Raw genomic sequence first — 23315 nt, 5'->3', positions numbered from 1 at the left:
TCAAATAAATTTGTTAAATGCTTAATTTGTTTTTAGTAACTTATCCACTTTAAATAATTTAAAAATTGTAATTTGATTGACTTTTTTTTAATAGGTCAAAATAAGCAAAATCATCGATATTTTCAACTGTCTGGCAGCACCGCCTCGCCGATAGTCTCGCAGCAACATCGATTTTAGTGTCAGCTCTAATACGGATTGCATCCCTCGAAAAATTGACACAAACTGCGTGTGAAAAAGCCCTAGTTTTTGCATACCTTTCGGGTATCTATTTATCGACTGCAAAAAAACGCGCGCGTTACGGTTTTGAGTGCGTTAACTGCCCGAGGATCGACAGAATGTGGTAAAGGGGCGCGCAGCCAGTGGACAAACACTGTTCTACTTCTCTAAATAACACACATACACGCGCGCGCCGCCGAGTGTCAACAGCTGCCCTGGCAAAAAAATGTCGGACATTAAGTAAGTGGATGCGAAAAAAGTGGGTGAAATCGAATCCTCGAGGAGCTCCAAGGACTAATCCTGCGATCAGTGGTCGGGGGTGGGGGTCTCGCAAAAAACCCCCTGCCAAAAGCAGTGGCGGGGGAGGTCTGCATGTGTATAACATTTTCGGGCTGCCTGCATCGGTCTTTGTGTGTGTGTGTGGGTGGATGGATGTGCGTGTGAGTGAATGCCCCCGGCTGTGTGTGTATGTGTGGGTGATTTTTTTTTTCTTTTTTCAATGGAACCTCGAAGGAGAAAAAGTCTCATTTCACCTTGGTTTTTCGCCTTTCTCATTTCTCCTCTCTCCAATCTTCCCCCGCAGCGATGACCTGCTCAACTACGAGCTGGGCGACGACATCGATGACCAGGCTTTGCTCGGCGCCGACGAGGATGAGTTGCTACTCTCGGACGAAGGTAAGTGCTAGTACTGATCCAGCTGATCTTGGTGTTAAAAACCCCCTTCCCACCACTTTACAGAGCTCGAAAAGGATGTAACCAGCGAGGTGAAGCAGCAGATGCGCGCCGAGGCCGAGGAATGGGCTCAGGAGCAGATTCGCCAGCACGAGCGCAAGCACAAGGAGCAATTGCAGGCAGGTGCAGCTGCAGCGGCTGTGGCAGTCACAACTACAGCTGCAGCCACAGCTTCGGGAGCCCAGAGAGCAGAGGTGGCGCCGCCAAAGACATACCCAGAGGCCACGATCCCAGTTCCTGCCCCAGTTCTTACTCCAGCTGCTGCTGCTGCTGCTGCCTCTCCGGCGGCAGTTAACCCGCCCAGCGGCACAGTAGAGAAACAACCGAAGGAAAGCCACGCTATGGCAGCAGAGTTAGCGGATGACCTGGTGGCAGTCACTCAGAAGGAACCGCCAGTGCAGCAAGCTTATGGAGTGGGTCCACCTGCTGATGGCGCTGAGTTGGAAGATCGTCCGAACAATGGCAACGGCGAGGAGGCGGCCGAGAATGCAGGCAGCCAGAGTGAGGGTGAACTGGGCCTCAGTTCGTTACTGGCCTCCTCCCAGGAGAGCCTGCCCAGCATCGTCAGCTCAGTCTCGGCCATCTCAGAGCTACCCGATCCGCGTGAAGACGATGAAGAGCGCGAGGAGCGCACCAATTACAAGACGGCCAGCGAGCGGGCCGACAGCAGCATGAGGCAGCAGCAGGAACACGCACACATGTCGCCCTACCAGCACCAGCAGCGGCGACACCACGGCCATGGTGGTGCGTTTTGGCCTGCTTAAGCCTTAAACTCTGTATTCATGTCATCTCTTTAATCTATAATTGCAGACAAACCTCGCGTCGGCGGCGGTGGACGTTTTATGCATGGCCAGCAGCAACAGCAGAATCAAATGGGCAAGCCGCCGCGCGGTATCGGAACTCGTCACCACCTTCTACGCAACCCCTCGCCAATGTTCGGTGTTCAGCAGCAGCGCATGGGCATGGCCGGAATGCAGCCGCCGCCACAGCGATATGGCATGCCGGGTAATGCTCCACAACCACAGCACCTGGCTCTGATGAGCACGCCAGTGGGTGCTGCTCCCTCCGCTGCCTGCCTCCTCCCACTAACCGTTCCCGTCTCCCCACTCACCCTGTCAATACCACAAGCCCATCCAAGTCATCAAGCCCATCAGCAGCAACAGCAACAGCAGACACTGAACAATCCAACATTCATTCCAATTCCAGGCCAGTACCCGCCAACTCAGCCACCCAACCAGTCATCACAACAAGCACCGACCAACACACAACAGCCACACAGCGCTCCCGCCTCTCCCCTCCACACTCCCACGCATTCGCACATGATGCACCACAGTCACAATCCGAACGGTGGCGTCCCACCCCACCTGCTGACGCATCCGCACGAGCAGGTGCGAGTGGGTCTGCTCCAGCCACCTCCGCTGGCGTATGCCCCCAATCAAGGTGGCTACCGCAATGGAGCGCTTCTGGGTCCGGGACCGGGGCCTGGACCGCACCAACAGCACCAGTCGCCGCACCAGCAGCAATCGGGCATGCGTCCGCCGCTGTACCGCAACGCCCCGCCCTCGTATGGCTACGATCAGGGCCATCCGCCCCAGCATCCGCCGCAGTTTATGCGGCCACACAACGGCTGGCGGCCGCAGGGCGACAATACGCGCATGCAGCGGCCCCCTCTCCAGACTCTGCCGCTGCACATGATGCCCGGCGCCCCGCCTAATTACGCCAACGGCATGGGAATGAGAGGACCGCCGCCCCAGCAGTCGCCGCAGCAGCAGCAGCAACAGCCAGCACCGCAGCAATCTGGACATCCTTCGCAGCAGCCAGGTAATCCTGGACAGCCGCAGCCGCAGCCAAATGGACCGCCACAGCAGCAGCAGCAGGGTTCGTCATCGGTGCCGCGGGTGAGCAAGGTGCTCATCAATCCGAATTTCAAGGGCGGCGTCGAGGCGGCCACCAACAAGTTTATCAAGGAGACACACTTTATGCCCGCCATCAACAGCGAGGCCGAGTTGCTGCGCCAGCAGGAGGAGTTCATCAACAAGAATCGGCAGTACTTTGAGAAGCGACGCATGGAACGCTCGCCCCCGTCGGCAAGTTCCAACTCGGGAGCCGTCGCCTCTGGCCAGGCAGGCGAGCGCAGACGCACACGCAGCCGCAGTCGCTCCCGGGGCCGCAGCTACTCACCGGTGAAGCGTATGGAAAGGGAACGCGATCGAGAGCGGGAGCGTGAGAGGGATCGGGAGAGGGAGCGGGATCGTGAGCGAGATCGTGAAAGATATGGCGCCAATCGGCCGCCAGGACCACGAGGAGGATTCCGACGAGCATCCAGCCGGGATCGAGACGAGAATCGAGGCGGCGCGAGCGCAGCCAGTGCCCAAGGAGCGGGCGGAGTGCCAACCAGCGGAGCGGCACCTCCCAAGCGACGGAGAAGTGGCTCAGCCGGGTCAGGCGCCGTCCGCAATCCCTTCTCCGGCGAGCCACGCGGCCGACCCTCTGAATCAGGCAGCCGCAGTATGGTAAGTGATCATCCCAGTTTAAAGACTTTCTCCTCAAATAGACTAATTTGTTTTGTTTATTTCCGGATGCAGCCCAGCGACGAGGACGAAGAGACCCGCAACTACCGCCTGGAGATCGAGAAGCAAAAGCAATTGCGCGAGAAGATCATGCGCGACAAGGAGCTGAAGCGTCGGCGTGCGGCCGAGGAGAAACTACACGAGGTAAGTCCTTAATATCTTATATTGACGGGGTTAATAAATGTGCAGGTTTTTACACCATTTTAATGCCCTTGCAGGGGATAAGTGATTAGTATAAAGTGAAAATTAGTGTGAATTCGTGAAAATTAATGTGAGGCAAAAGTCTGTAGGTTGGAACACTTTTCTTTTTGTCCTGCCATTTGGTCATTCGCTCATGAAACTTGACGTGTTATGAACCTTTAGAAAGCTTGACCTTGAGCTTACAATCAAATCAAATTTCTCAGAAAGTTGGCTGTCCCAACTTAAAGACCTCTACCCTACTGTCTAAAATCTGGTTTGGATAGAAATTCGATACGAACGTATATATAATTTAAATTGGTACTTTTTTAACCCTTAATAATAACAAAATGAAAACAATTTTACTATAAAAGGGTAGCTATTTATTATGCCTGAGGTTAACAATATTTCTTTCCCTAATGCAAGGGCATTTGATTCTTCGGCCATCGAAGCTAGCCTTATTGTTATGTTGCTAACAGTAGCGAACCGAAACAAAGAGAACTCCACAAACAAACTAAACTTTTTAGGAAAAGCGCGCCGAACAGCACAGTTCGCCAGCTCGCGACGAACAGGAGGTGGCTGCGGGACAAGGATCTGCAGTGTCGACAGCTGGAGCGCCAAAGCATCGGCCTGCCCAGCCAGCCGGCGAACGCAAGGTTATCTCGCTGAAGCGTCGCGATGACCAGGATGCGGCCAGTGCTCGCAACAGGCAGGCACCATCGCAGTCGCTGTCCAATGCCCAGCCAAATCAAGCCCAGCAGCAGCCGGCGCGCAAGCAATTAACGGCGGCAAAGATAGCGCCAGAGGCGAAGCGCAGCATAACCGAGCACCTGGCTCCGTCATCCAAGCAGCAGCAGCATCATCATCATCAGCAACAGCAGCAGGTGGCTGCAGCTGTGCCGGCGAGAGCGTTGGGAGGAGCGGCGGGAGCTGCGGCTGGCGGCACTCCACCGAAACCGCGGGATATGCTGCGCCTGGGCACGCCCAGCGACGATGAGGTGGAGCTGGACTACGATGACGATGACCTGCTGCTGGACGAGGAGGATCGTTTGTTGGCCACCCCATCGCCGCCGCCGCAGCAGAAGGCGAGCAGCAAGCGATCGGCCACGCCGGAGTTGTTGGTGGTCAAACGGAATCACAAGGTGATGCGCGGCGGCGGCGGCGGCAGCGGCTCAACGTCGGCGACCAGCTTTAGCTCCGGCCAGCGGCGGGTGGTGCTGAAGCCCACCAGCAATGGCAGCAGCAGCAGCGGTGGAGATCAACAGCAGTCATCGCATGGCGGCAGGCAGCGGGAGAGGAGGCAACGCGAGGAGCACAACGCACTGCAGCGGAAAAGTAGCGCAGGAGGTGGAGGAGGCGGTGGAGGCAGCAGCAGCAGTTCGGGAACTGGAGGAGGCATCTTCGATCGGCTGGAGAAGCGCCAGGGAGCGTCCTCGGGAGGTGGAAGCAGCGGGGGAGGCGGCGGCGGGAGCAGCCACAAGCAGCGCTCCAAGGCGCCCGCCCGCATCGTACTCAAGCACGATTGATAAGCATATAAACTAGATTAAGCCCAAAGTTTTTTATATCGATTATCTCTTTAGTGCATAAGAGATGCACGACGTTTAGGAGGAGGCATAGAGGATTAAGAGGAACTTTAGCTTTAAATTATAAAGTTGCAAATTGTTGATCTGTAGACTTGTATACCCTCGTCTATATAAAATGCGGTTTATATATATATATATCTATATATATGTACATGTCATGTATTTGGTGAGTATGAGTATGGGTGTCTACACCGTACTCCATACGGTATACATATATATATATTATATTCATTTAGCCTTAAGTGTACAAATCTAATCTATGACTAAAACGTGCTTCGTTTTCTTAACCGCAATTTGTATTTAAATTTAGAATTAAGTGGGATGCTTAAAGCTTGACCTAGACAACAAAACAATTATAGCAACACAATTAGAACTCAAAATTGCCGTTTTGTGTGCTTGCATATTAGCATATGTAACCAATTGAAATATATTTACACTACTTATATATAACTATAAATACTTCAATTTAATTTTAAGTTAAATGAGCTGAGCGTCTTGCTTTTTAACGATGACGGTTCTAAAAGATTTTATTGAAAGAAAAATAGAGAAGTAAATCCAGAAAAAAAGATTGAACAAGCGCAAAAATGCTCCTACGGAATTTACCTTGTGTTTAAGTTATCACCCTAACCTGGATATTTTATTTAAAATAATTTTTTTAACATTGTGTCCCGTTGTTTGTAAATTGAAATTTATTGTCCTTTTGTTTTCCTGTATGTAACTACTATAAACAAATTACGAAACTATGTTTGCTTGTGAACTAGTTTAACTAATAAACTTGAAATGTTGTAGCATATTATATGTATGTGTACACAGAAAGCAATACCATAATGGCCTGAGAAATCGCAGTCACATAGAATGGTAACCGATAACTGGGAATGCAGAAACCATATAGTAGCGTAGCATATAAAAATACCACACACCCCACATGACATACGGGCCAGATCAAGAGTAATCAGCGGAACAAAGTCTTCGTGGGTGTACCGCGTCTTTGAAATTCGATTGATAGCCTAGATATTAAGTTAATGTACATACCACACACACATACACCCACTATATTCGCCTAGCCACATTTATGTAAACGTACCACACTCCCTTCAAAAGCTGAGAACATAATTATCCATCTAGAAAAACAGCCATAACTCCATTAAGATTATTCGTATCTAAAATAATGCGAAATGCCTAGACTAAAGAGATTGTTAAATTATTTTCACTCCCACTAAAAAAAATACATACTTAAATCCTCGAATGATTTGCAAGACTCGTTGTAATTGAACAACATCATATTTGGCAAGCGTTGTACTTTGCAATTATTCTCAGAGGAGCATAATATTTAGAAACTCTAATTATATTGACAAGCTTATAATGATAATGTTAATATGAGTCATTTGTATTGTAACTAAGCAGACTAGATAAAGAAAAGGCCAAGGCGCAATAGAGGAACATAGCAAGCCTATATGACATAAAATGTACTAAAACCGCTCTATATAATCGAATCGAATCGAATCCCAATGCACTAGCATCCGATTTGGTCCCAAGCAAGTCCACACTTGAGCTTGACTTTGCATCAATGTAATTGTAACTTTTATTCATGTGACAACACATAGAGATATAAATGTAACTACTACCTATGTGGCAAAGGTCTTGCAATGCTTGCAATGCCTGAGACCTGTAATTGTTAAGGGTCGCAACGCTAGAAAATGGTATAATATAATTGGAAGCGCATAAAAAGTCGTATATGCCTAGGTATACGTATAACTCTAGTAATCGTAATGCTACACAATATGATATAATATATATGGACTAATAAAAAACAATTATACTACGTGCACACATACAATCGTGCGGCAGCATAACTGTATAAACATCTAAAGTTATTCCAAGTGATTTTAGCTTTATAAGAACTAAGTCGAAAGAAACCGATCAACTACAAACTGAACACTCGTAGTGGAATACACAAATAGCAAAAACTAATAGCAAACAAAAATGATTCCAATCAGCAAATCCGAGTCTGTGATTATTTTTATATTATTCTTATTATTATGCATAATCTATATTACTATATATAACAACTATCCATTATGGCCCCCACTACCCTAACATAATTTGTTTACCCGCCCGACCTTTTTGATTTCTTATTTTGTACACCTCAAAGACCACAACTAAAATCAAATACTAGATATAAGTGCTAGATAAATCGGTTTGCAATCAGGTCACCACTCCATTCCCAGTCAGATTAAGAGGGATTCATATTTATGTGTGATATAAAGTACTGTGTAGCGCTATTTCGTGGGGGGTTGAATGGAGTGTGTGGTCTGTTGTGATCAACGCCTATTAATGTATAAGTCCAATTTTTTCGGCACTAGTTGCGATGCTGGGCCCAAACAATACAACACACCTAATATTCCTCGCATTTTCCCAGCTTTATTTTCAGTTCGAATCGCAAATACATTTTACCTATGTGTATAGTTAAGGACAACTAGCAGAAATGCAAAAACACTATTCGATGTTAGTTATGTATACCTAGAAAGTTACTCTCTATGTGTGCACGAACCTACCCGTAAATATTTATTATAATTTTAAGCATTTTGAACGATATCTCTGTTTCTACACATATACACGCCTATAGTTTTTTGTTTTGTTAGCCCTAGACCAATTGTTTGATTTTGTTATAGTTTGTAACTTATATTTCGCCCTCATGTTTTCTGTTGTTGTTACCGAGTTAAACTTGCCATACCCCATCCCATCCCACCCCAAATTATTACCATTTATACATAGAATCCTTAATTTAAAATTAACCTATAATTGTCAACGAAACTTTTTACGATGGCAACGCAACTGTACCCCCAATATTCCCCATCCCCTTCTCGCTCAGTCTTTTCCACTATCACCTATCTCTTTCTCGAACACCTACCTTTTTCTCTTAACGCCGAAATTGCTCTGTCTATCTCTCTCTCTCTGTCTCTACTTGCACATGCATTAGAGCAGAGCAGAGTACCAGATATTAACCCTAATTGTAATCATATATAAAAACCTATACCTAATTTTCTTTCAGCACTATTCTTTGTACAAATCGAAAGAAAAAATTGATAAAAAAAGAACGTACAAAAAAAAAATCAAATGAAACGAAAAGAATGACTAAAAAAAAAAACAAGAGAAAAAGAAAGAAAAAATTACAGAAAGTATTTAGATTAGGCGAGGTGCCATTTGACGAGGGAAGCTCCGCGGGCAACTCGCCAAAGAACTTTTGAAGAAGACTAAATAAACTGATATATACACGAATACATGATATATATAGCGACCCAGTCCTGTATATATTTGTATATGTATATTTTTTACAGAATTCAAAACGAAACTGTCTTTCAATGGGGGGTTATACATTTTTGTGCCCATGGCATTGTCTCTGCCAGCGATTTATGCCTTGCCCACGCCTTGACTGTAGATTTATGGATATGTCATGCATCTTCAAATTATTCATTGTTTCGTTTTCAATCGATGAGAACTGAAAACCCTCGTTGGATATATCGAATCTAGTTATTCATGAGACGCATCTAATCAATTGCAACTGATTCATTTCGCGAGTCGATCCCCATTTATTTGTAAAGTAAAGGGACCCCTTCACCTTCGATATAACAGATTCAAAAGAGCAATTTGAATTGTCTGCTCTACAAAGTAGGCAGTAGTAAATGGACAACGTACTTTTGCACTCATCCTGTTTAAAAAAAAACCCATTTATAATAGTGAAATGATACAAAAATGTAATAACAAAAGTAATATCAAATCATTATTACTCAAAAAGGTAGTTTTTCGGAAACAAAACTAAGCTTACTATTGGAATTTTAAAAGATACTTTAAATGATCCTTAATTTGGGACAGTAAATATATATGAAAATATATTTTATAGTTCATAATAGTGCCCTTAAGAAAATAATTGCTTTTTAGCGAGATTGGATAGTTTGCTTCCTTTGTATTGGGTACCATGAGTACTGGTACTTGAGGATATCCTTACAGTTGGTCATATTTCCATCAAACCCTAGTTTCTTAGATTAAAGTACTAATGCCAAGGTCGCAGCCCCGAGATCAGAGCCATGGGGGTGGTCACCGTTTTAGCGAGGGATTTGGCTTTGGGGGCTCGCACAATGCACATGGATAATCGTGTGAAGTATTCTTGGTCTTGGCTGATGGTAATATGCAATTATGCAAAGTGCAAGTTCAACGGAAAAGGCCATGGTTTCGTTTCGTTTTGTTTTGCTTTGTTGGGTTTTTTATTGTCGCCTCCATTGTCTCCAGGTCTGAGATTTGTGGCTCTGCGGCGGAGTAGCCACCCACTTCCACCCACTCCGCCTATAGGTTTCCAAGTTCCCATCACAATCATCACAATCACAATCATAATTTTCAGCTTCATTTGCTCGGTGTACCTTGCTTGCGGTTTTCGTTTCATTTGGAACGTTTTAGTTTTCAGATTTTTTTTCAACTAACCGACCCGTTGTTCAATTATAATTAAATCTGTTTGTAAGTATAATTGGTGGGCGTGCGACTGGCATGAATGATGCAAGATTGCAGTTGCCGCTTGAGCGTGATTTGCTTTTGCAAATTAGAACAACGAATCATGGCAACGCCCCAGGAAAATGTAGCTGTCTAGTCTTGGTTTTGGTTCTTCCCTTCAAACGCACAGCAAGAAAAAAGGTATATGGTGATGAGAACCTTATACTATACATTTACCAAGGTCCAAAATGGGATAATGTGTATTTCAGTTTAGGTGGTTTGGGATCCATCTATTGGTCTTTGTGAGGAGAGAATATACAATATAGGTATATTAAAAGGTGTTAATTTTTTTAACAAGCAATTTTATTATCACTAGTTAAATGGATATAGATATACAACATAATTTTTCTATACTATTAAATAATAATAATACTTGTAGAGTTCAAATAATCTCCTTTATATTTCCAAATACTTGATCTTTTTTAACACTTTATCGAATACATTTTCTTCCTGTGCCGTTTTACTGTTACGCTGTTTTGATTACCCATACGCCGCGTGTGTTTGGTGCCTAAGAAATGGTGCTTTTGCTTTGGAGGCTACCACTTACCGAGAGATTCACGGGCTGCCCGTGTAATAGGCTTTTAGGCCTCGGCATTAAAGAATCATTGTCTCAGTACTGGGGTAAGAAAAAACTCCCAGGCCATCGCCGAAGTGCACCCATGGCCAAGTCAAGTCATCGCTGTCGTTGCCTCAGAGCTTCCAGCCAGTTAACACTTTTCACATGCCCGGCGGGTTCGAACAATGTGGCCCCACTCATATGGGGGCGGTATAACATCCATATGTATATGTGTACATGACACAACCTCAACTTCGACAACTATTTTGACATATTTTGTACTATTGGCACACGTATCAGCATCAGTAACTAAACAGATAGAAAAACAATCTTATATATCTTTATACTATATATTCGTATAGGTCCTTAGATCTATTAGTTTATACACAAAGAAAAAATACCACAAAAGGATCCATTTGATATTCGCATTGTTAGTTTATAGACTATCTTTTTCGCTCTTTGAAAACACTCTCAAATCAAGAGAAAAAGTATGGGTAGGGTCTAAAATTCTAAAATAGAAATAGGAAGAGAGCAGAAAGCAAGATGACGAACATATCAAAGTTATACACTCCATATCTAAATAAAAATGATACCTAATTTCATCTAAATAATCAAATTTTTCTCTGTGCAGATTTCATAATAATACTAAACATTTGGTTAGTCCTGATAAATTCTCTATTTGTATTCCGTTCTGAGAGCTTTATAATCTTTTGACAAGTTTAGGCTGGAAGTCCATTCAACCCATCTTAAGTTATGACTACGGGCCGTTATGTTTTAAAAATGTGTCACCGCTGGAAAGTGGAATGGGAATACTGTGGCCTAGGCCTAGTGCTAAGCTCTTGGCCAATACTCTCTAAGTGGACAGCCCCAGCAATATTAACAATTGTCCTCTTTGTTGGCGAAAATCAAACATTTAGATCCGCTTGGGTTTCTCTTTAATGTTTTGTACGAAATTTCAGTTGGCAAAAATAAGACCTGGAAAGTGAAAACCCAGCTAGAGTTTTAACTCGCTTGAATTGCGCCGAGACTCTCGCAATGAATCACGTACTAGCCCCAATATTTATCTAACTAAATCGTTTCAACTGGACTCGGATGATCGGTGTTTTTATTTGTGTGGCTATTTTGTGTTTTATGTTGGGCAATTACCTGTTCCAGGGTCAAGTTAATGATTCAATTAGCATTTGTCATCATTGTTATTGTTTCTCCTGTGTGCAGTGTGTTATAATTGATCCACAGATCGTGGGAATATTTATAATGATGTATGATCAGTCACACGCCCTTCTAGCTTCTTATGTAGATCATTTAAATCGTTTTTTGATACACATTTTAAGGTATCAGTGGCAATTCCGAAATTGAGATAGGGTTCTTGGTAGAGAATGCCAATTTTACATCAAGTTCTTGTGCCTTTCTTATTTACTAGTGTCAATATACTAAGAATAAAATATCCTACAAAATATAGGTAAAATATTTTTAAATTTAAAAATATATAAGAACTAAACAGTGAACTGTTCCTCATTCGATTGGTCGAAAATTCGTTTGGGTATACTGGTTTAATCTTATATATGCATGCCAGCTTTTTATATATACATTTCTTATAAAAAAGAAGTATTCAAAAAATATTTTATAAATTAATTTTGAATAGAGATTTTCCCCAAAGTCAGAAAAGTTATGACCTAAGTGAAAGCTTACTAATAATCATAAATATTCGATTTTATGAGCTCTTTTTATATAACAATGTAAGGGGATATGGAATTTCTAGGGTTTAATGTTAAAATGAGTATTATTTATAAGTATAGTCAATATCAAAATATTCCCCTAACTTGTGTTTCCAAAATTCTTTCAAAATGTCAAGAAATAAAATCTCTTTAAATTAGAACTCAACGAGTGTGGATCATTCATAGTATTCATAATCTTAACGGCTATTAAGACGGGACCCTTCACCATATCATTTGACAAAGTGGCTCGTGGCATGCGTCATAAGGCAAATCTGTGAGATGCAGCAGTAGTCTGAGCCACTGGGCTCCAACTTCGCGGGTCTCTCTCTCGCTGGGATTGGATTGGAATTGGGCTCGTTGTTCGGTGGGTATAAAAGCGACTGCTGGGCCGGCAGTGGAATCATTAGACAAGTGTCGAACGGCGCGTGCGCAACCAAGTCTTAGAGGAGCAGTTAGCCACCAGTAATCAGCGAACACCACAAACAGGCGACCACAACATGAAGTGCTTTGTAAGGAGTCGCCAAAGGATCTCTCTTGGATTATACCAATCAAATCAAAACCGTTACAAAAAAACTAAGTGATCCAAAATTTTAAAACATTAATATTTGAATGAAAATCGTATTCAGTGTGTTTTTAAAGTTGTTTTTTTGCTACTAATTTTTTTTTATAAGTCAAGTGTCAAATTCTAAAAAAAACTTAAGTTTCTTGTTTTAACCGGTTTTTTTTATAAGTTAACCAACTATGCAAAAGTTATTTTTTTTTTTATTTGAAGTTTCTTCGATTTTTTAATAAGTTTAATTAAAGATATTTTAAAAATGATATAGATTTTTTGCGACCTTTTTATAGGGCTTGGTAAAGCATAGGTTCAAGGATATGTTCCCTATTAGATTCCATTTTACCATTTTGGTAACATTTGGGCTTTCTTAAATAATTTCAAAAAGGATTGCAACTTGATGTCAAAAGAACAATTAGTATTATATGTTGTTGGTTTTTGGCAACCCATTTAAAGGGCACGGATCCAAACTATGTTCCCCATTAAATATGATCCATGTTGGTGACCTTTTCTCTGCATGCAGTTCATCCTGATAGCGACGAGCCTGGTGCTGAGTACCTGGGCCCAGGATGCGGCGGATTCCGATCTGGCATCGGCGTCGGCTCCGGAGGCGGTGGCTGTGGAGGATCAGGTGAGCGCCGCCAGCAGCTATGCGCCGCTGCAGGATAAGAAACAGGAGAAGCGATATGTTGGTGGATACGGTGGCTATGGAGCAGGATATGGAGGAGGTTACGGCGCAGGATACGGTGGCTATGGAGGCTACGGCTCTGGCCTGGCCGGCGGATACGGAGGAGCCTACGGCAGTGGCGTTGGAGTGGATGGCTACTACAACCCGTACAGCTCGCGATCTCTGGGTGGATTAGGTGAGGGTGAGAGTGAAAAGAGGGAGCATTCTGGACTGCAGGGACTCCTTAATGACGCACCACTGTCTTCCTCCTCAGATGGCGCTGCAGTGGCCGGTTACGGAGGCTACGGATCCGCTCTCGGCGGCTATGGATCCGGCCTGGGCGGCTACGGCTCTGCCCTGGGTGGCTATGGATCGGGCGTGGGCGTGGGAGGCTATGCTGGTTCCTACAACTCGAATCCCTATGCGCTATCCTACTACAATGGCAGGCTGGGCGCCGGAGCCGGCACTGGGTATCCCTACTACAACACTCGATTCGGTGCCGGTGGATACCCATCCAGCTACTACACGAGCAACTATGGCAACAGCGTGGTCGGCGGTGGACTGGGCGCCCTCGGTGGAGTGCCGCCCATAGGATCTGGCTACAACTACGGCTCCGGCATCTCGGGCACCGTCTACTAGACAATGCTGAAGAGCTGGTCAGCCGGACCAGCGTAACGTTCAAGATCTAAGCTAGTGGAATTTATTTTTTTTCTTCGATATTTTTTTCTAACTTTATTTTTATTAAAAGATGCTATAAAACAAAAAGAATTTGTTAAGTCATGTTTAAGTAGGAATTTAGGATATTAGATAGGGACGTAATCTCATTGGGGAGGCGGATAGGAGCCATGCTTGTCCTTGATCACCCAGAAGGAGTCCACAATGGCGCCATCCTGGTCGTCGGACACCTGCTCGAAGTGCAGATGGGTGCCGTTGTGGGCCTTCAGTCGGGTGTAACCATAATCCTGCAAAGATTATAAAGAGTATGAAGGTTATTAGGTTCTTAAAAAAATCATTCATTAATTTACATTGCTGTGGTAGGCATTCCAGGCGGGGAGGGCGTGTGAGAAGGGTTCGCGCTCCTCCTTGCAGCCCGCGGAACCGGTGATAATCTGGATGGGCGCCTTGGGATTCGTGTATGGCGCCTCTGCACTGCCATTGTACACCTTAAAGTCGTAGATTGGCCAGAGGCGGGTGTAGAAGTGCTCGTGCGCAAAGAACTCCACATCGACGCCATGCTTATAGAAGAGATCCTCCAGGCCGAACCACTTGAGCATGGGCAGACCCTGACGGATGTACGTCTCCAGCTGGGCATTGCAATCGTACTCCTTGTCATCGCTGCAGTACATCGGTCGGTGGCCGTAGGTGATGATCCAGGGCCGCTTGGCCCGGTTTTCGGGCAGATTCGCCTCGGCCAGGTCGCGCTCCAGCCACTCGAATTGCTTGGTCAGCAGCTTGAAGCCGTAGCCGAGGAAGTAGTAGACCTCCGTGGAGAAGGAGACGAAGTGCACGGGTCCCAGGTTGAAGCTGTACCACAAACTGTCCGTTTCGCCAGGCATATTGAAGCGGGCGCGATAATTGGAGAAGTTGCTAAGGGGAAATCCAATACAGGTTAGTTAGTTTAGGTGGATGATCTTAGGTCTGCACTACTCACTACTTCTCCTCGTGATTGCCCGGACAGACCATGTAGGGCACATAGGCAGCCACCGATTCGATCTGCCTCATAAAGGCATCGCCCACGGCCGCGTTCGAGGTGTCCATGTCGTAGGCAAAGTCACCCACATGGATGATGGCATCGTACATGCCGCGCTCCGTGTCCTGCTGAAGTCGTCCCATCGACTGGGCATTCTCGTTGCCCATGTCACCAAAAATGGCCAATGAGGGTGACCACTTTTCGCCCGCCGGCGGCGTTTTGAAGCTGAACACCGACGACCAGCCAAGGGAACTGCCGCAAGCGTACTCGTACCGGGTGTCCGGCTCCAGATCCTTCAGCTCCACATTGTGTATGTACTGGATGCGAGCCTTCTTGCCGCCGTCCACGAATCGCTGCCAGGTTCCATTCACCGTGTTCAGCTTGTCGTTAAGATAGTTCCGGGCGAACTGGACCACCGAGGCGTTGGGGGAGCCGCGCGTCGACCAGGTCACCACAATATCACGCAAGTTGTCTATAACGAAATTCACCAGCTGGGATTATAATTTTGTCTATATCTTAACGATTTCTTATTTTTTCCCACTTATTAGTCCAATTTTTGTATTCTTTCTATATCCCAATGGTAAAATAAAATTATATTTAAGGGTTCAGACTTAAGACTGCAATTATTGAAAATGCCACATTCTCTTAATCATTCTCACTCATCGGTGGTTTATTTGATTTGTGTATATTCTGATTACATTTGATAATATTTATATGGTCATGTGTATTATAATAAAATATATGGTTTTCGCTAAGTACTTTAAATACAGGACGGTTGTTTCTTATGAAAGTGAACCTCTTTTGTAAAATACTTCAGCATAGATTGTGTTTAATATCACAGGTTTTCAATTGAGATCAGGCGCGGAAATGGGATCGTATGGTCCATGCTTGTCCTTGATCACCCAGAAGCGATCGATGACCTCGCCCTTCTTGTCATCCGATACCTGCTCGAAATACAGATGGGTGCGGTTGTGGGCCTTCAGCCGGAGATAGCCAAAGTCCTGGCTGTGGAAGGCGCTCCATGGAGGCATACGCTTGAAGAATGGCTCCCTGCCCTCGTGGTTGCCAGCAGCCCCCGAAATGATATGAATCGGGGCACCGGGATTCACATACGGCTCGGCCAGGGATCCATTGAGCACCGTATAGTTGTACATTGGCCACATGCGCTCGTAGCAGTGCTCGTGGGCCCACAGCTCCACATCCACGCCGTACTGGTAGAAGAGTGGCTCCAGTCCAAAGAAATCCAGCATGGGCAGTCCCTTTCGCACAATGGTCTCGTGATTGGCACAGTCATCTCCGTTGTCATTGCTGCAGTACATGGGTCGATGGCCGTAGGTGATGATCCACGGACGCTTCCGGCGATTCTCCGGTTTGTTCGCCTCAATCAAATCCCGCTCCAGCCAGTCGTACTGCATCACAATCTGCTTGATCCCAAACTGGGTGAAGTAGTAGACCTCGGTGCTGAAACCGATAAAATGTACCGGTCCCAGGTCAAAGCTATAGAACATGTTCTGTGATCCGCCCGGCATGCTGAAGCGATTGATGTAGTGCGAAAAGTTGCTGTGGGTTCAAAGGGGAAAATTCTAGAATTAGACTAGCTAGTCACCACACACAGACTTACAGAAAGCGCCCTTACAGTTGAGAAGTCACCTATATTTTCAATAGTTTTTTAAAGTTCAAAGCTTAAGAAAATTCCAATTAAATTGCAATAAAGTTTAACTTGAAATAAATATTTTAATTAGTTGTTGGAATTTGAATTTCTCATGGAATTTAAGAGTAAATATATATATCTACTGATATAAAAAAAGATTTTTAATAGTTTAAATATATCAAAAAGTAGTAAAAATCAAATTTCATATAGAACTTTTTTTTTTGATAAAGTGCAGGTAAGAAAGTGGCGCCCAACGTGCGGACGATATGCTTGGCTTTCGATGGACCACTTACTACTTTTCCTCGTGGTTGCCCACGCACACCATGTAGGGCACATAGGCGGCTATGGTCTCCACCTGGCGCATGAACTCGTCGCCCACCTCCCCGTTCTCCCAGTCCATGTCGTAGGCAAAGTCTCCCACATGGATGATGGCGTCGTACTTGCCACTCTGGGTTTCACGTTGCAGCGCTGGCAGGGATGCAGCATTGACGACGCCCATGTCTCCGTAGATGGCCAGTGTGGGCGACCAGTCGCCGTGCTCGAATCGTGTCCGGAACCAATAGGTGGCGGACCAGCCCAACTCACTGCCGCAGTGGTACAGGTAGGTGGTGTTCGGCCTCAGGTGGGACAGCGTCACCTGCGATCGGAGAGGTTCAGGTTGGTTGTTTGTGGATTGTGGATGGTGTTCCTAGCAGAGCCCCACATAGGACCATATCACAGGATCTTTCTAAACTCTTTACTACTACAAAAATTAACTAATCTTAAGTTAAGTTTCTAAATTTGCTTTAAATGTATACCATACAAAAAAATTTAATGGTCAAATTTTCCAATAAAGAAAGTTAAGTAACTATACAAAATAGTAACATGTATTTTGTGGTTACTTTAGTTACTATTTAATAGTACAACTTCTATTAAATAGTAAAACTGTTATAAAATAATAAAACTACTATAAAATAGTAAGAATAAGTTGTGTGTACTATGTTGTTCTGAGAGTAACCATATCATTGGTCAAACTGATAATTCGGTGGGTTGGGCCCAATCAGCTATCATAGAGGTCAATTTGACCAACAAATTTTAGACACCCGTTAAAAAAGTACTTATATATCAAATTGATTTTTAATATTGAAAACAAAAAATGAAAGTAAGTACTGTGTAAAACATATATACTGCTCAGATCTAATATTCTAAAATCGCTAAATCGAAAGAAAACCTATTTATATCGTAATATAGTCCGTTTATTGAAACATATAAACGAATCGAGGACTCTTGGTGCGGAGTTACTCACACGATGAATGTACTGGGTGGCCTTTTTGGCTCCGCCGTCCACGAATTTCGTGGGCTTCTGCGCCGCCTTCACTCGACGATGCAGTCCATCGATGCCGAACTCGCAGATCGATTCGTTGGTGTTGTCGCGCGTGTTCCAGGTGACGACAATGTCGAGCACGGATTCTGCAGGAGCACACTGATTAACTGGGGGTTCAACACTTTGGATGCCACGTATTTACAAACATTTATGGCCAACTAAATTGGCAAACTTAGCCCACAAACCAACATACTACCGTGACAAATGCGAAATAAATAACAGCTAATGAGTTATCAAATCATTGTTAACTTCTTGAAACATTAAAATAAATTGAGAAAATCTTATGTCATAAAATGTACCAGCCCACGAAATGAAAACAATTCAAAGGTCAAGACATTTATTGCAATGATACTAGTGTTTAAAATACATTTCAGTAAGTAGTCCGTTTACTTGAATTAAGTATAAAATACAACTGGTACTCGGATTTCGCGCACTTGTAAGGAATAAAAGTAGTTTAAAAGAGATATACCTTTCTATATTCAAAAGGAAATCTTAAGAAGTTTGAAATCATTAGGCTTTTTCTTATTTGAGAGTAATTCCAAATTTTTTAAAATTGAAATTTTTGTAGTGCCAAATACGTTAGGAATTATATAGAAGGATTTATAAAGAGGCTAAGTTCCTAAAAACCACACACATTTAAATTTATTACTAGAAAAAAAAATAAAACACCATATTGTTTTAAAGCTGTCGATTATAGGATTAACTCCTTCTCTGAAGTTAAATGATACTTATAATAAAAGTAATAATTTTTAACGTGGACAACCCGAGTACCGAGTTGTAAAACAGTTATCAATCTAAGTATAGATTCAAAGTTCTTGGTATCAGCTCATGTTAAATGCTGGGATTGTAAAATTGGCTAAGTAAAAAAACTGTAGTTTGTTCCGGGCTGGGGCTGAGAGATTCGGATAAGGAATGTGCCACCCTTATATGCTATAGTTTGTAAAATTGTGATCGAATCAGGTCGAGGCGAATGTGCGCTACTAATACTGCTAGTTGCTATTGTTGCGTGGTGATGCCTTGTGGAGACTCCTTTAGCTTTGATTGTGGTTCGGGTCAGATTGTGAACGACGAGGTTCAATTCTGGTAGCTGCCGTGTTTGGATTTCACCAACCAAAAGTCATCGATAATGGCCCCGTCCTTGTCGTCCGACACCTGTTCGAAGTGCAGGTGGGTGCGATTGTGGGCCTTGAGCCGCGTGTAGCCGTAATCCTGGCTGTGAAACGCACTCCACTCGGGTATTTTTCCCTTGAACGGCTCCCTTCCCTCCTTGCAGCCGGCGGATCCCGTAACGATATGCACAGGAGCACGTGGATCCTCGTAGGGCGAGCCCTTTAGCGTTCCATTACGCACCTCATAATTGTAAATGGGCCAGAGTCGCTCGTACGAGTGCTCATGGGCCCAGATGGCCACGTCCACGCCAAACTCGTAGAGCAGCGGTTCCAAACCGAACATGTGGACAAAGGGCCAACCCACCCGGGTGAGCGTCTCCGCATGGGTGCAATCGTTGTCGTTCTCGTTGCTGCAGTACATCGGCCGGTGGCCGTACATGATGATCCATGGCCGCTTGGCCCGATTCGCTGGCAGATTGGCCTTGGCCAGATCCTCGCGCAGCCAGTCGAACTGGAAAACCAGCGGCTTCAGGCCGTAGTTGAGAAAGTAGTAGACCTCCGTGCTGATGCCCACGAAGTGAACGGGTCCCAGATCGAAGCTGTAGAACAAGTTATCCGTGCCTCCCGGCATGCTGAAGCGAGCACGATAGTTCGAGAAGTTGCTAGAACACGAACGATTAGATCCTGCTCCTGGGAACTATTCTCCACCATCGACTACTCACAACTTCTCCTCGTGATTGCCGGGCACCACCATGTAGGGCAGATAGGCGGCCACCGACTCGATCTGCCGCATAAACTCATCCCCCACGCGCGCATTCTTCGAGTTCATGTCGTAGGCAAAGTCACCCACATGGATGATGGCATCGTACATGCCGCGCTGCGTCTCCTGCTGCAATCTGGCCAGGGATTGGGCATTCTCGTTGCCCATATCCCCGTAGATGGCCAGCGATGGCGACCAGTCAACGGATTCGGAGGGCACCGTGCGGAACTGGAATATCGACGACCAGCCGAAGTCACTGCCACAATGGTAGGCATAGGTGGCATTCGGTTTTAGGTCCCTAAGCGTCACCTAATCGGGGTAAAACATGAGTTCCTCTCTCTGTTCTCTCTAATTTGATTTTATAATGGGTCGATTATATGGTTAAATATAGTGAGATGCAATGCAATCTTTGAATATTCTTGGAAAACAAACTTGGAATTTGTTAAAAGATTGATTTTAGTATTTTAACATTTTAATTAGCTACAAGAGCTCCTCAAAATCCATTTCTATGCTTACAGATTTCAATCTTAAATCACCTTGATATCTACGTTTTTAAGACATATATAAAGTCTCCCTATTATTTGTTATTCCTATAAATTATATTGTTAAGTTACCAAACTAATAACATTTAAAGGTACCCATTTTTCAATACAAACGAATACGTAGACCAAAACAACTGAAGAATTTATCTTTTGTGTATCCAAGATAAGTTAACGTAACGTAACATGAAAAGGCAATATAATGACCCAATATTAAACTTAAAAAGCCAGACATATTGCTAGAAATTATTCAAGGATTGCATCTTCTTTACTCTCCCATAAATCGACCCACTTAAACCGTCTGAGTTCTCTGGCATACCCTGTGGATGAACTGCGTGGCCTGCTTGTGGCCGCCGTCCACGAACTTGGTGGCCGTGCCACGGGCCTGTTGGGTGAGCTTGGCCTGTCCGGCCACCAGCTGGCCGTACTCCACCACGCTGGCCGCAACCACTTCCGGATCCGGCGGCAGGCTGCGCGTGGACCAAGTGACGACTATCTCGCTATCGGTGTGTTCTGGTCCAGAGCAAAGCGGATGTCGGGAGTCGGGGGAGCGGAAAAGAAAAACAAACTTGAGCTATTTCGTTTTGCCAAAGTTGGGGTGGATCGAAAATAAAAAGAAAACAAATACCCCTGACAATTTAAAAAAAAATTACTGATTAATTTTTAGCGATCATATAATATTAAAAAATTCGATAATAAAGATTTGTTATTTAATTTTAAATCTTAGCTGAATCGCAAACGACCAGTAATCGATCTTATTTCAAATAACTTGTGCCAAATTGGATTTGAATCCGTAACGGGAGCAGGGTCTTGAAATCATTAATGACCAAATATTATTGTTTGATAATCTATTATTTTTGCTTTGATGCGAGGCTCTGTTGTTTTTGTTTTCTTATCGCATCCCCAGCAGAAACTAGAACACATAGCACGAATGGTCGAATGACGATCGCCCTTATCGGCGAAATGGGGCCCCACTGGGAGCCAAAGTCTATGACTCTTTCGAATGCATTTCAGGGTCTATATAGTAAGTTTGCCAATGCCTACCTTATCGTAGAATATATATACAAAGCTACACCAGATAAGTGGGATTAGGGCGACTTTTGGGGGAGTCACCTGATTACGAAAGTGCTGCCAAAACGGCTCACGTTTCCAATCTCATTCGATTTTTTTCGCCAATCACATCACACAGCGATCAAGTTTAAGGTTGTTCACGACCATATTTACAATGGCACATATGTAACTTATTTTAATTGTTTAGGAATATCAAATTTTCATTTCCCCAAGTAATATATAAACGTGGTTGTTTATAAGTCTTTAGACCTAACATTGTTTATCTGATTTTTCTGCTGATTATGATTATCGAAATTACAAATGATCAGTGATTAAATTACTAATTAGTTAAGACTTGTTGGATAATATAAATTCCAAAATTCTTAAATTATGCAAATATATTAATTCAAGGTCCACAAATATTTAATCTGCTTTCGAGCAATCATAAACAAATAATGGTTACTGTTTTCAATTCGTTGGGTACATTTTACTGCTGAATCAGCAGGAAATGTTGAAAGTGCTCATAACTGATTTGTTTATTTATTTTGGAAGCGATGGAATTTTGAAAAGGGTCTTATATGAATTCTACAAAGATAAGGCTTCTTTGAAGATTTTTTTTTACTTTAAACTATAATATAATAGTTCCAATGCAAATTGTAAAAGCCTTTGTAATCGCAAACCCTTCTGGGCGGGATCGAGGGGCAAATAATGATATTACTCGATAAAGACCCTGGGAATTGCGCACTCTACGATCGTTGCTTTTACAGAGAAAGGAAAGTTAGAATACATGCTAATAATCGAATAACCAGATGACAGATTTTGGAATAAATATTCAAAAACATATATTTTCACAAATACATTCTATAAAAATCTTTAAAAAAATCGAAGGATAGCTGTGGGATTTGAACTCAGGCTTATCTGAGGAAATTAAAAATTTTAACCCAGGCTTATCTGAGAAAATTCAGAAACTAACCCGATTTACCGGAACAGAAATGCTACACTGATTTATTCCAGTGTAGATTAGAATAATAGAAATGCAACAGTGCAGGTGCGTATAATTTACATAATGCCAAAAGCGACGAAGCACTCACCTCCAAAGGCCAGATGCACTTGCTCCGGCTGATAGTGGACAATGTTGACCTCCTCGGTGGACACCTGCTGGGAAAGGGTCAGGATTCCCGGCAGCAGCAGCAGCAGCAGAAGCAGCGACGCCAGCAGTGGAAGTTCCAGGCGCTGCATTTTAACCGTTGCTATTTGTTGTTGCTCTTCAATTCGATAGGTCACAAAAACATTGCCAAATCACAATTGCGTCGTTGGCGAAGTCGGGCACTTTTTTCCGGGAATCGCGGGGTATGGAAATGCAGTGGATTTGGATCTCTGGAGAGCGACAAATGCGCTAGCGGGAACAACAAAAAATGAGCACTAATATGGAAATATCCAGCAATTTATAAGCGCAGCAAAACAACAACACAACAATACGGGATCAGTGTGACCTTGGCCGGCGAACTGCAAATGCCAGGGGTATCGATTGTTGGCTCGTGGCAACTATCGATAGAGCGCGATAAGTGAGCGCGCGTTTTTAACTGGTTTTGAAAATAATTAAATTGTGAGTGACAAAAAACTCGACACTGCCGCTGGTAAGGTAAGGTTTTTAAAACCTATTGAACCCATCGATTTTATGCCTGCTTTAATTTAAGCTTTAACAACCCTCAAATTAAAAATGCTATTTTAAATGTTATATAATTTTTATGTGCTATTACAAGTAATGTGACTGCACCCTTTTAACATATATATAACTCACTCAATATAACTTTAATAAAGTTGCCATTCGTGATAGTTTTA

General features: G+C 43.9%; 3 protein-coding genes across 7 annotated transcripts; 2 read left to right on the top strand and 1 right to left on the bottom strand.

Moving 5' to 3' along the window:
• Positions 1-186: 186 nt before the first annotated feature.
• Positions 187-5735, top strand: LOC119555877 (serine/arginine repetitive matrix protein 1). Of its 2 annotated transcripts, XM_037867532.1 has the most exons (7): positions 187-456; positions 800-891; positions 955-1692; positions 1759-1953; positions 2155-3461; positions 3534-3662; positions 4223-5735. In XM_037867532.1, the coding sequence occupies exons 1-7, from the start codon at positions 443-445 to the stop codon at positions 5219-5221; spliced, it is 3474 nt and encodes a 1157-aa protein (XP_037723460.1). In that variant the 5' UTR covers positions 187-442; the 3' UTR covers positions 5222-5735. The 2 variants fall into 2 exon arrangements, with proteins under 2 accessions (XP_037723460.1, XP_037723459.1); XM_037867531.1 differs by having other exon boundaries at positions 1759-3461.
• A 6770-nt stretch (positions 5736-12505) lies between these two features.
• Positions 12506-14076, top strand: LOC119556015 (glycine-rich cell wall structural protein 2). 2 transcript variants are annotated; one of them, XM_037867785.1, is made up of 3 exons: positions 12506-12600; positions 13168-13507; positions 13586-14076. In XM_037867785.1, the coding sequence occupies exons 1-3, from the start codon at positions 12589-12591 to the stop codon at positions 13948-13950; spliced, it is 717 nt and encodes a 238-aa protein (XP_037723713.1). In that variant the 5' UTR covers positions 12506-12588; the 3' UTR covers positions 13951-14076. The 2 variants fall into 2 exon arrangements, with proteins under 2 accessions (XP_037723713.1, XP_037723712.1); XM_037867784.1 differs by having other exon boundaries at positions 13168-13513.
• On the bottom strand, positions 14047-22981 carry LOC119556013 (acid phosphatase type 7). Of its 3 annotated transcripts, none has more exons than XM_037867783.1 (4): positions 22565-22970; positions 14963-15473; positions 14337-14898; positions 14047-14273 (listed from the first exon to the last, which is right to left on the bottom strand). In XM_037867783.1, exons 1-4 carry the CDS (start codon positions 22710-22712, stop codon positions 14133-14135), a joined length of 1362 nt encoding a protein of 453 aa, XP_037723711.1. In that variant the 5' UTR covers positions 22713-22970; the 3' UTR covers positions 14047-14132. The 3 variants fall into 3 exon arrangements, with proteins under 3 accessions (XP_037723711.1, XP_037723710.1, XP_037723709.1); XM_037867782.1 differs by lacking the exons at positions 14047-14273; positions 14337-14898; positions 14963-15473 and adding exons at positions 15642-16561; positions 16946-17289; positions 17938-18101 and having other exon boundaries at positions 22565-22981; XM_037867781.1 differs by lacking the exons at positions 14047-14273; positions 14337-14898; positions 14963-15473 and adding exons at positions 18336-19786; positions 19847-20193; positions 20743-20936 and having other exon boundaries at positions 22565-22977.
• Between the last annotated feature and the right edge of the window lie 334 nt (positions 22982-23315).

This window comes from Drosophila subpulchrella, chromosome X, assembly GCF_014743375.2.
Source record: "Drosophila subpulchrella strain 33 F10 #4 breed RU33 chromosome X, RU_Dsub_v1.1 Primary Assembly, whole genome shotgun sequence".
Taxonomy (NCBI): domain Eukaryota; kingdom Metazoa; phylum Arthropoda; class Insecta; order Diptera; family Drosophilidae; genus Drosophila; species Drosophila subpulchrella.
The sequence above is the reverse complement of the archived record's forward strand: the minus strand, read 5'-3'. Positions and strand labels throughout refer to the sequence as shown.